Source organism: Sitophilus oryzae, unplaced genomic scaffold, assembly GCF_002938485.1.
Source record: "Sitophilus oryzae breed Bouriz unplaced genomic scaffold, Soryzae_2.0 scaffold_966_pilon_pilon, whole genome shotgun sequence".
In the NCBI taxonomy this organism is placed as follows: domain Eukaryota; kingdom Metazoa; phylum Arthropoda; class Insecta; order Coleoptera; family Curculionidae; genus Sitophilus; species Sitophilus oryzae.
Window position 1 is genome coordinate 642,965 of NW_022147601.1, and position 13,791 is coordinate 656,755.

At 32.3% G+C, this 13,791-nt stretch overlaps 1 protein-coding gene across 1 annotated transcript; it reads right to left on the reverse strand.

Moving 5' to 3' along the window:
* Positions 1-945: 945 nt before the first annotated feature.
* On the reverse strand, positions 946-12,189 carry LOC115891108 (protein henna). The gene is given in 6 exon segments (XM_030911497.1): positions 946-1,219; positions 1,512-1,741; positions 4,247-4,509; positions 9,257-9,456; positions 9,745-9,906; positions 11,888-12,189. Coding segments are annotated over 6 exon segments (1,308 nt in total). The 5' UTR covers positions 12,184-12,189; the 3' UTR covers positions 946-1,062.
* Positions 12,190-13,791: the final 1,602 nt, after the last annotated feature.

Here is a 13,791-nt window from a genome sequence, read left to right on the forward strand (position 1 = left end):
GCGGTTAGTATTTTTGTATTTCATATTTTAGAATAAATATATAAGAAATATATAATAGAGTATTTTTATTTATCGACTTTGATGTTTGTGCATAGTCCTTTACAAATCATCATTAAATTGGTAAGTCTCCTAACTCAATCGATGCCGTAAAATATCGATCTTTCTTAATATATAAAAATTTCGATATTTACAAATATCGATATTTTGAAAATGTTGATACTTAAACATCTCTAACTAGTTAGGTATTTTATTATTTACCACAAACCATCATTAGATTGGCAACTCTTCTAAAGAAACCAATAAGGTAAAATATCGATATTCTCATCATTAAATTGGTAAGTCTCCTAACTCAATCAATGCCGTAAAATATCGATCTTTCTTAATATATAAAAATTTCGATATTTACAAATATCGATTTTTTAAAAATGTTAATACTTAAACATCTCTAACTAGTTAGGTATTTTATTATTTACCACAAAACATGGCAACTCTTCTAAAGAAACCAATAAGGTAAAATATCGATATTCTTCAGTATATAGAAAATATTGATACATATTTACAAACATCGACATTCTAAAATATCTCGGTACATTTAAACATCTTTAACTAGTGAAGTAATTTATTATTTACTACAAACCATTATCAAATCTTCTAAATCAATCAATAACATAAAATAGATATCGATATTTAGCATTATCGATATAAAATATTATCGATATTTTGAATATCGATAATACAAAATATCGATACATTTAACTATCTCTAATTATTTTAATTTTTTTTTTCAGTGTTGTTACTTATGTCAGGCCCAAGATAGAGTGATTTTTTGTTCCTAAATTAACTTTATTATTTAAAATAGTATTAGTTTTGTTTTTCGTGCAATTAAAGTATCTCTAAATAATGGGTTGTTATGTTATAAGATCACAAAACGTATAAAAAACAAAATGAGCGGTTAGTATTTTTGTATTTCATATTTTAGAATAAATATATAAGAAATATAAAATAGAGTATTTTTATTTCCCAGTTTTAAATACTGTTTCTATTCTTAAGGTGTAGGTATTTTTAAAGCTTCTTCAGTGAGTCGATCAGGACGGCCATTTCTGACCCGATGTTGCTGACCAGTCGTTGGATTTGGGGTTTGGCGTCTAGGACCTCGATGCTCTGAGTGTAAGCGTTGTATCTCACGCCAAACGGTCTTGGAATTGTTGCAGCATATTTTCTGAAAATAAAAACCCTTATTCAATGCTTAATACTAGTCAAAATATTCTGTGGATTTTGGATAAAAAAATAAAAAATTGTAAAAATACTTTATTATTTAAAAAAGTGTAGCAAGTAATTTGAGGAGAATGTCAAGAAAAATGTTAATGGGTTAAAAATGAATAACGTTGAAAATTTTATCAACATTATTTGCTAAAAAAATTCTGGGTGATTGAATTAGAGTTATTTTATTTATTGTGGGAGAGTCTTAAATATTTTTTTACACGTTCTGTGCCATATTAGTAGGTACTTACATCATTTTTTCCTTGGCATCTTCGAAACTTTCCGCTACGTAGTACACAGGCTGGTACTCCGTGATTGGATATTTCTGCAAAGCTGTTTTTGAAGGTTCGAAAACTCGGTATTCCGATTTCCCTTCCAGGGCGTACTGTAGTTCACCGTACGAAGAGAGAAGTCCTGCACCGAAGGCTTTCATCTTCTCCCCTTCACGACAAATACCATATTCTACAGTGAACCAGAAACACTAAAAGAGAAATAAAAACATTTATACCTTTTTATCATTGAGAATTGGACACAATTCACCTCTATTGAAAAATCAATAAAAGTTATTTAATTGATTTCTCTAACTCTTCTGAACTTTTATTGATTTCTCTATAGTAGTTCAATGTCTACTGAATTTTGGGAAAACACCCTGTATCATAGACTTAAAATAAAATATAGACTGAGCATCTCATTCATAAATAGCTGGAACATGCGGTCAGACACTGTCTTGTTATTGTTATGTTATTGTTTTAGGTTATAACGAGTGCGACACGAGCGATAGATAGGTTGTCTCTGTCGTAACGGTCGTTCCCTGACGACTCTGCCGAGAAACACAACACTGTCTTTCGTTCTCAAGTACACCTGAACTCCGTATCATAGTTGCTTTATTTTAATAAAGCTATAATTAAATTAAAAATATATCGTATTTAAAACTTTTATATTTTACAGATTTAGGATAGTCTTTAAATAAGTTTAGAAAAACAACAATCCAAAAGATAAAAATAATAAAAAATACACGTTATAGAAGAAATTTTATAAATCGAAATTACGTAATTTTTAAACACTAATGAATATTAATTTTAGTCAAACATTTACAACCCCTAATATTAATCAAAACAGGATCTATTCCACAGATATAATAGAATCGGCGACAGGGAGAGAAAAAAATATATGATTATTGTAATTTTTTTTCTGGTTCGGTGATGTCTTATTATGTAAATTAGAGAAAACATAAATCTGTTCCATTAAAGCAAAGAAGGTGATAGGAAGTGGATAAAATGAAAACTACATTTATTTAATTCGGTACTATCTCTATTATACCGGGTGCATCCCAAAAGTGGCTCATCTCCATATTTTTTTTTATATTTCCAAATAAAAAAAAAAGATTTAGTATGTTAGTATATGACATTAATTAGGATTGATTGACGCATTCAATTGTTTTTGGTCACTTCCTCTTTCACCGGAAATGACTATAACTTTTAATTTTTAAACGGCACCCTCGGTATATTTCTACTTGATTCGATAGACAATGACACTCTTAATAGAATGACATATCGTATGTCAACTTTTGACATTTTTGCATATGGTTTAATTGTAATTGTAACACGCGGTTCATAACGACAATTTGACTCAAAATACCAAGTGTGTGGTATCAATATATTCATAAAAAATGCTTTTTCCAAATATGCTAATGAATCACCCTTGTTCCATTTGGAAAAATTGACATATGATTAAAAATACGATTTGTACATCTTTTAACCGGCCTAGACAAGACACGAAACCTATTAGACAATCAAAACTATTTTGCCAAGGCTCCTTGATTAAAACTTAGTGTTTTTAACAACACCATGGTACCCTGGATTGAAATTTAAAATACGATTTGTTTTTAAGCGACATTGTCAAATGTTGACATATGATATGTCATTCTATTCAGAGTGTCATTTTTTATCGAATAAAGTAGCAATATACCGAGGGTGCCTTTAAAAATCAAAAGATGTAATCATTTCGGTGAAACAGGAAGAGACCAAAAACAACTGAATACGTCAATAAATCCTAATTTATGTCATATACCTACTAACATACAAATCTGTTTTTTTTATCTGAAAAAATAAAAAAGTTATAGGGGGTGAGCCACTTTTGAGACGACCCGGTATATTAAAAAATATTGTTTCATAATGTAATATCAATTTAAAATTCTTGTATGTTATTTTATATGCTCAAGATAATTTTAGAATAAACCATATTTTTAATAAAATCATTATTAATTATTAACAGGGTTATAATTATGACTTTGTTACAATGTAAGTAAGTAAATAATGTAATGAGAAAAAATTCAGATTTTACATTTTACTAAAATATTATCTAAATAAGCGCCTTTCTACAACAACGCCACTGGCTCCCAATGGGCAAATTGAGAGTTGTCTACCGGTCGAAAGTCGTTTCAAGACTTAAATGGATTATTTAAGTCAAATTTCTTGCAAATTTGGCACTGGCGAACCATATTTTATAGTTCTTGAACAGAAAAAGTCAATAAAATAAACACTTAAGGACTACAAACTAAGAAAATGCGTTAATACAGCCGGGGACATAGCGGCATCAAAGCTTTACCGCACACTTGCCACGCGTACTACAAGGTAATAAATGAATGAATAGGCTCCCTCGCCTCTAATCGGTGTTATCATATTGTAAAGAACTTATCCTTTTTAAACAGTATCCGACTTATAATTTAGTAGTATAAGGACTATTTAATACATCTATGGAATATTAAAACCTACTTTATTAAACTGTAGTATTAATATCTCAATATGTATAAATAATCTGTCAAAATTCAAAGATATTCATTTTATAGACTATACATTCACCTTCTATAGAAAAATCAATAAAAGTTATTGAATTGGATTTCTCTAACTCTTTCTGAACTTTTATTGATTTCTCTTATAGTAGTTCAATGTCTACTGAATTTTGGGAAAACACCCTGTATACTTACCGTGGCTAGCTTTTCAATGTAGTCATCTGGAGCACCTAATGATGCTAGTCCGATTTCCTGAGAAAATTGGGCGAATTCTGGGTCAGCAAATAAGGGTGCGTGTCCTAGGAGTTCGTGACATACGTCAGGTTCAGGGGTATAGTACGGTTTGCTGGGATGTCGGATATACTGGGTGGAGTGGAATACCCTGAACGCTAACCCTGCTAGAAAATCTCTGGAGGAGAGTAGTCCAGCTACTGGCCTCAAAGTGAACCCTGTACAATCTAAGCAGAAAAAAATAGTTATTTATACACTCACCGGTACAAAAAATGGCACCTTTAAAATTTTCATGTATTTTAAAGTTTTTATATATGGTTGCTCACTACATACGACACGGAGTATTAGATATACTGTGAGGAATACCCCTGAACGCTAACCCTGCTAGAAAATCTCTGAGGAGAGTGTCCAGCTACTGGCCTCAAAGTGAACCCTGTACAATCTGAGCAGAAAAAATAGTTATGAAGGACTATTAGAGGTACAATTTAAAATACTTTATAAGATACAGAGTGTCCCAAATAATAAAAAATATCAAAGATGTATTTTTTTAAATAGAACACCCTGTATATTATTACATTTTTAGTTTCTACGATTAAAATAAAGGTAAATTTGATTAAGGTTTATTATACTTAAACCTTACCGTTTTTGAAATATTTTCAATTTTGTGAAATTGCAGTAAAAATTTTAAATCTTCATTTCTCCAAGGGTATCAATGTTTTTAATACTAAATATTTAATGAAGTTTATTTATTAATCAGTTATTGTGTTGCAATAATAAAAATAATACTACTTTATACAGAGTGCCTAAAAATTTATCTTAAATAATTATTAGCTTCAAACGGCAATAACTTCTTTAATTTAAATGGAATGCCCTGTATATTTTACGAGAATCAGATGCACAATCAAATTGTCTATCAAGTTGTATTATACCTATATTTTTTACCTATCCCTTCAAGTTTTCGTAGAAAATGCATTTTCTTATAATTTAGACATCATTTATCAATATACCCATGGAATACTGACATTTTAGATGTTTTTAAAGCAACAAATGTACAAAATGTACAGACTAGTAATATTATCGTTTTTAGTAAAGCGATAATATTACTAGCCCATTTGTATGCAAAAAGAAAACTATTTAAATCTTTATAAAAGAGTATACCATTAATTAAATATAACACCATTATTTCCGCCCATATACTAATTAATGACATACTTAATTGTGTTCGTTAATAAATTATTATAAATAAATGTGGATTTGAGTCAGAAATCAATATAATAATAAGTTATCAAATTAAAGTCTCTGTAGTTATAAATAAGCATTTATTAAAAAATGAAATATCATTTTTAAGGTGTTACTTTTTATCACACTGTCTAATGCCCATACAAAATTCAGTTTTTTAGTATTTGGAGCAATTATTATTAATCAAAGCAAACAGTCAGTTAATGTTGTTTGAATACTGGAATCATATTAACTGATCCTCTTTAACAAATATTTAAACAGTTTTTTTTTATTTTTTAATGAAATAAACGAATTATATCGACAATATTAATATTTGTACTCTTTAAAAATTTGGTACATCTTTAAAAATGACCTAAAATGTCAATAGTCCATGGGTATATTGATAAATAAGTTCTAAATTACAAGAAAATGCATTTTCTACGGAAACTTAAAGAGATAGGTAAAAAATGGTTTAATATAATTTGATAGACAATTAAATTGTGCATCTGATTCTAGTAAAATATACAGGGTGTTCCATTTAAATTAAACAAGTTATTGCCGTTTGAAGCTAATAATTATTTAAAATAAATTTTTAGACACTCTGTATAAGGTAGTATTATTTTTATTATTACTACACAATAACTGATCACTAAATAAACTTCAGTAAATATTTAGTATCAAAAATTTTGATACCCTTGGAGAAATGAAGCCTTAAAATTTTTACTGCAATTTCACAAAATTGAAAATATTTCAAAAACGGTAAGTATAATAAATCTTAATCAAATTTACCTTTATTTTAATCGTAGAAACTAAAAATGTAATAATATACAGGGTGTTCCATTTAAAAAATAAAACTTTGATATTTTTTACTTATTTGGGACACTCTGTATCTTGTAAAATTATTTTTAAATTGTACCTCTAATAGTCCTTCATCGAACCCAAAACTTACAATTTGTAAAAATCTCATCGTTTAGCCACAATACCCGTGTCGTATGGTGAACAACCCTGTATATTGTCTTCTAGTGGACCGGATTTTGATGATTTTTTAAGCAATTATGTAGCTAAAATATTTGACTTTTTAGTGTGTCTTTCTAAATTAAAAATGAAAGTTGCCATCTGTCAATTATACGAGGGAAAACAAAATGTTGATATTTTGGTGAAAGTTTGAAACACCCTGTGGAGTACATTAACGAAGTAAGGAATAATAATTTTATTGTTGCGGACCCGTGCGAACTCGGCCTAAGACGCCCGGTGCCGTTCGAGAAGTGTTCGAGAACAAATAGAAGCTGGGTGAGACAAAAAATCGGGACTGCAACTGTTTCTCCTCATAGGGTGAGTTTCCTACGATGTTCTCTATGGGTATTTGGGAAACTACTGGAGATAGAGTCAGTTGAAATGGGGAAAGAATTATAAATCGCTGCGACTGTAACCTGCGATTGCGATTTTGATATTTTTAAATTGGTACGGCCAATCTGAAGTCAAGACACGTTCAATAACCTATAGCTGGTTATTTTTTAAAAAATCGAATTTGTTTAAAACAAGTAACAATTAAATATTAGCTGTTTGAATGGTAAAGTTAGGCTCATATAACATAATTATAATAGGTAGATGGGACGATGGTTCGACGATGAACAAAAAGCAACTGGGAGTCGCCCCTTATCAAAATTATTCACCAGAGAGTGTTACAGTAAGCAGTAGCAGATGTCAAAGCCAAGCGAAAATTTAAGAGAGGCGGCTGAGTATTATAGGATTCCTAAATCAACAATTAGCCGACTCATACTAAGAGGATTCATGATCAAGCCAAGTCCAGACGGCAACCTAGTGCTGAGTATCGAGGAAGAGAGGCAAATTTTATACTGATATTTTAGAAATAATCAATCTGATTTTTTAACGAAGATGCAAAAGTTACGCTATCGGTCAGCCGATTCTTGGAAAGTTAGTATACAGGTAGGCTCAGGGACATGTATGGTGACAAAATCTCGGAAGACCAAAGCGGATTCACACCGGGGAAATCTTGCACAGATAACCTTTTTGTCCTGCAGCAGGTGATGGAAAAAAAAAGATAGCAGTAGATCAAGAAGTCCATCTAGCATTTATTGATTTGGAGAAAGCGTATGACTCTACCCCCGCAGCAAGATATGGGAAGTATTGAATATCTTAGAAGTAGATAGACCTTTGCTTAAGATAATAAAAGAGCTATATAAAGAAAATGACTCGTACGTTAAGATAAGACACAGGCTATCTAATCCAATTAACACCACAAAAGGGTTGCGACAAGGATGCAGCTTATCTCCTCTGATCTTCAACGCTTACGTCGAAGTAGCCCTTAGGGAATGGAAGCCGAAATGTCAAGGTATGGGAATACCCATTGGGGACAACACACTATTTACCCTGAACTTTGCAGACGATCACGTCGTGATTGCGCAGGACTCATACGATCTAGAGTTTATGACTAAGAGGCTTTATCAAGAATACAACAAATGGGGACTTCAGGTTAGTCTAAAGAAGACCGAAGCTGTCAATTCCAACGCTTGTTTTGGAAGTCTTCTATTAAATGATAACTGTCCAGATCCAACAAGTAGACAAATTTAAATACCTGGGTGTTAATCTATCAACAACGAGGGTTTGGGCAAAGAAGAAATACAACCCGAATTCAGAAGAGCAACAAGTTATTGGATGTCTTAACAGCCTCTGGTGGTGGAATCGAAACTTATCTGCAAATAACCAAAAGAGACTTGGAAGAACATTTGTCGCAGTTTGCTATGGAAAGGAATCACAGGTTGCGATTGCGAATTTACACCGTTGCGATTAAATCGCAGCGAGATTTTCTGCGATCATCCTCTAATGGGTATCCTCTCGGAAACTACTGGAGATAGAGAGTCGGTTAAACGGGGAAAGAATAATTGCAGTTTTGTGGAGTCATTAACAAAATTATGGTTCAGAGCTGTGGACTCTGAGTGCAGATTACGAAGCGCAAATCCAAGTTGTTGATCATGGACTATTCACCAGAAGAAGTTACAGCAAGTAGTATCTAGATGGAAAAAGCTGAAACATCGGAGGTCAGGCGTATCATGAATGCATCGGAGGAGACAGCTATCCACGATTGGCGAAAAGATCCAGCTAAGAATCCAGAATGGCAACCAGTGCTGGGAGAAATGCCGAGGAAGAAGCAAAAGAGTTTTTCAATGATATTTTGTAGGAAATAATCAATCTTTTAAATAGAGATGTCTAATCCTGGAACAGAACGGTCATAGACCTAATGGAAAGCTCGTAACCTAGAAGCCTCATGGACAGCTCTTTAGTCGAGATCTCGGAAGACCAAAGTGGATTCACACCGGGAAATCTTGCACAGATAACCTTTGTCCTGCAGCAGGCGATGGAAAAAAGATAGCCGTAGATCAAGAAGTCCGAAGTTTCCTTTATTGGTATAACATCAAGGTAATGAATATTTTCCCTGCAGCAAGATATAAATTATTGACCACCTATGGGGATAACTTTCGACCTTTTCAAAGATAATAAAATATCTACGTAAAGAAAAAATGAATCGTAATGTTTTTTTAGTTAGACATAGATCTAATCCAAGGTAACCCACACAAAAGATATTGGTTGAATTTGAACACACTTAGGTCAAGAAACTTACAAAAAATCTAAAAAACTGTCCGAAGTAGCCCCGTTTTACGGTACTATCTTTTGAAATACATGAGTTACTATTCACCAGTTTTATCATCCTTTGGTATTATTTTTAATATATTTTACCTTTGAGGAAGTTAGAGACATCTTCGAGTTGAGGTATATTGTCCTCCCTGTAACCACAGTTTTCTTCAAGTAAGGGAAACACGTGGTTATGTTCTTTACAAGCGTGCGTACTATACAGGGTCTTTAATTGTCTGAACACCTTTCCCCAAGTCTCCACTTCTTCTTTGGTATATTCTACGTGAGGTAATTTCTGACCATGCCTGTAAAATATTTTGAAAAAGTCATTAAATTCAATATACAGGTGAATAGGGACTTCAGAAGTTAGTCTAAAGAAGACCGGAATACTTAGCTGTCAATTCCAACGCCGCTTGTTTTAAAAGGTTCATTAATGATAACGCCTCCAGATCCAACAAGTAGACAATTTAAATACACTGGGTGCTACTATCAAAATCGGATGACTTTGGGCAAAGAATATGAAAATACAAATATCACATTTCCATAGCTACTTTTCTTGCTCTATAAGTTGATGTTTAACATAAACAACTTACTTGTAATTGAAATGTTAGAGTCTTGCAAAAAACATTTCTGCGAGTCCCTGTATACTATGATTCGGTGAATCTGGATGGTCGGAATCCAGACGCGAAGCGCATAGAAAAGATTTGATTATGAACCTATCCAGATCCCTGATTCTTCTGGGAAACCATGGTAGGGTATGGAAAAATACAAACATCGAAATACAGGCGTTAATCATTGTTGCGGAGGAGAGACAATCGAATCGAAATTTTCGGAACTTTGATTATCTCCAGACCAACCTGCATGCCGGAGTAGACTATCGAATGGTTACTGAATGAATGATTTCAACTATCGAATGGTTTTATTCGAATAAAATCATTCATTCATCTATCGGTATACTTCAGCTTATGGGTGATTTAAACTTCGCCAAAGCGACTAAATGGTTATCGTTGAGCCAATGACTATCGGAATTTGCTTTTTGATAAATGAAACTTAGAATTTTAGTATTCGCTTGATTTTTTTGTGGGTAAGCGTCAGAAAAGTACTTATTAGTTCTTCCAAATTTTTATAACTTACGGTATAAATAGTGTGCTATTTTTTGGCGTTTACTAAAATATTTTAAAATACTAAAATGAGTAGCTTTTTAATTGACGATGTGTGTGCGTGGAGTAACGTCAAAATTTTTCCGAAAATTGGAAATGTGTATTAAAATACTTAGCCCGAATCTTTCAATATATATTAATAAAGATATGGTATATGGTCCATTTTTTTATTGGGTAATTTTGAGAAGTAGCAATTTTAAGAGAGAAGATGAACTTGATTAATTTTTAAAAATATATTTTGTATTTTAGATGTTTTAGTTTTTAATAATATGAAATATAGTTGATTTTTTAAAGGTATTGTAAGTAATGTGGTTAAGTAAATGATTATCGAACTCGTTACACTGAGAAATGAAATTGAAAGTATTACACGTGCCAAAAAAAAAGTTAACGATGTTTGTATTTTAGTTATGCTAATTCTCTTACATGTAGTTTTTTATGAAGAAATATTTTCATTTATTTTTTAGTAAATGCCAGTAAAAGATATACATATTGAATTTAAATACAATATAGCACCTAACTATAAATAATCTTGATTTCTACTTTCTTTCTATATTTCCTTCCATTACACTGCTATGCTTTTAAAATTAATAAATGTTGATATTTCATGATTTTAAAAATTTATTGTTAATCCTTTTGGTATTAGTTCTGTAATATATTATTATTTATAAACCAAGTTGCCAGACAAAAATTTAGAGACTATATTATTTTGTAAATAGGATCTAATTCAAGTAATTTTGACATCTAATTTGTTGTTTATAAGCGTGCGTACTACTTAAAGGGTCTTTTAATTGTTTGAGAAATTTTGTTGTTATTAGGTATAACAAATTATTACTGTTATTATTATATTATTAAACCAGTCTTTTCTTAAAAAACATGCCTGTAAAATCATTTTTCCTACATCCATTAAATTCAATATACACGGCAGAATAACAACAGAATATTCATATAAAAGAATGAAAATATATAGACATTTCTATAGCTAACTAACTTGTTCTGTAAGTTGATGTTTAACATAAACAACAATAATATTCTTTGCTATCAACTATCACTCAATATATGGCAACAGCGCCCTTTATAATATATTTACTGTGTAATTGAATGCTATGTCTGCAAAATACTTTCTGCGATCCCTGTATACTTGATCGGTGAATCCTGGATGGTCGGAATCCAGTTCTTCTTTCATAGCATTGCCACTTCAGATTGCCGAACCTTTCGGAGATCCCTGACGTCGCCGGGCGAAACCTCAAAAATCCAGTTATATTTTATTATAATACAATCCTAAAAATAAATGGCAGGGTTAATGATTGAATTTATAAATGACACTCGAATAAATGTGGTATCGAACTTTTTGATTATCTCAAGATTACTCAGAATAAAATATTTCAAGGCAGAACATTACGCATTCTATACAATAATTTTGATTCGAATAGTTTTCAACGACATGTTTGTCTCTAAATTTGTTATGTTTCATTATTCGAATGAATTTTCAATATCGAATGTTTCTGAGTAGTATTCTCATGATAGTTCCTACTGTTTTGTTCGTATATTTTATATTTCTCGTCTTGGTCTGGTTCATGTACCTTTGTTATCCTTGTAATCCCTGGAGATGATCTGCAAGTACTGACTGCATTTTTTAATGTCCTCTATAGCCCCACTTAGGTCTCCAGAAGGAGCACACTCCACCATGAATTCGTACAAATCAGGCATTTTGGTGGAAGGTCTGGATTCGATGTGCAACAGGTTGACTTCATGTTTCTTGAAAGTGTTCAGGTATTTAGCGAGTACCCCCACTTCTTCTGAGGGAGGTGCGAACAGCAAATAAGTACTTTTTGCCGAGTCCCTGCCTATTTTTATGTAGTTCCCGCCTGGCATTAGTTTAGGCTGAAAAATAAAACGTTTTAAGGCCTCGTCTACATATATACAGAGAAGACCAGGCTACTAGCACAGATTATACAGATTATAATCTTTGTTTTTTCTTTATTGTTTTTCGTGGTTCCAATTTTCGGAATCGGGCAGTAGTTAGGTTACTAGTTTGCGCACATAGCACGCCCACTTATGGCCTCTAAAATTGTGCACAGCGCCTGACCGGCACAGTTATTAGAGAGATATCGGAAAACCAAATGTAAATAGTAATTTTATAAAAATAAATCCGCCGAAATTCACAATTTTTTTTCACTACCTTAACCTAACCTAACAAGTTCGGCGAACTACGCCGATTTGAGATCGTTCAAATCAAAACTAGTTTGATACAAACGAACTGCTGTCCGCATACGTTCCCGAAATTTCGTTCCGAAATTTCGTTCCGATCTAGACTGGCGGGTCCTACATATATACTGGGTTTGGCCGGAAACGCTAACGAACTTTTCGTGCTATATCACCGAAATATTTCGGGCCGATCTGGTCAGAAAACCAGGCCTTAACCCTTGCGCTGCGGTGGGATTCTGTAAGCTCGTAATATGAAATTTCTTGCTAGTGATTCATTATTCTTATGATATTTTTAGAATCTATACTAATTAAAATCCTTAATTAAGTGACTGACATACTGATTAATCACGATCCTGCTCAAACCACTCAACGTAAAGGTGCGTATTCATTATCCGAACGAACGAAAGAATGTTCGCTAGTGGTATGGACGTGGACCGTACGATAGAACCGCACGAGAAGACCGGACGCGAACGCCTTTGATGTACCGACCCGAAACGGATGGTCGAGCGAACGAACGAACGAACGGCCGCATGCGTTCGGTCCCCGTCTAAATATACCGCACTTTCATTCGTTCGTTCGTTCGTTCGTTCGGATAATGAATACGCACCTTAAGAAGCTCAATTTTGGTATACGTTGATTAATACGTTGGCAATAAGTTGATTCTATGATAAATCGATAAATCGATATATTCTAATCAGAGAAAATCTAAAATTCTAATCTATATATTCTATGAATCGATAAATCGATAAATCGATAAAATCGATAAATCGATAAATCGATAAATCGATAAATCGATAAATCGATAAATCGATAAATCGATAAATCGATAAATCGATAAATCGATAACCGATAAATCGATAAATCGATAAATCGATAAATCGATAAATCGATATATTCTAATAATAGAAAAATCTAAAATTCTAATCGATATATTCTATGACAAATCGATAATCGATAAATCGATAATCGATAAACCGATAAATCGATAAATCGATGAATCGATGAATCGATGAATTGATGAATCGATGAATCGATGAATCGATGAATTGATGAATTGATGAATCGATGAATCGATGGATCGATGAATCGATGAATCGATGAATCGATGAATCGATAAATCGATAAATCGATAAGTCGATAAATCGATCAATCAATAAATCGGTAAATCGATAAATCGATAAATCGATAAATCAATGAATCAATGAATCAATGAATCAATAAGTCAATAAATCAATTAAGTCATCAAGTCAATAAGTCAATAAGTCAATAAGTCAA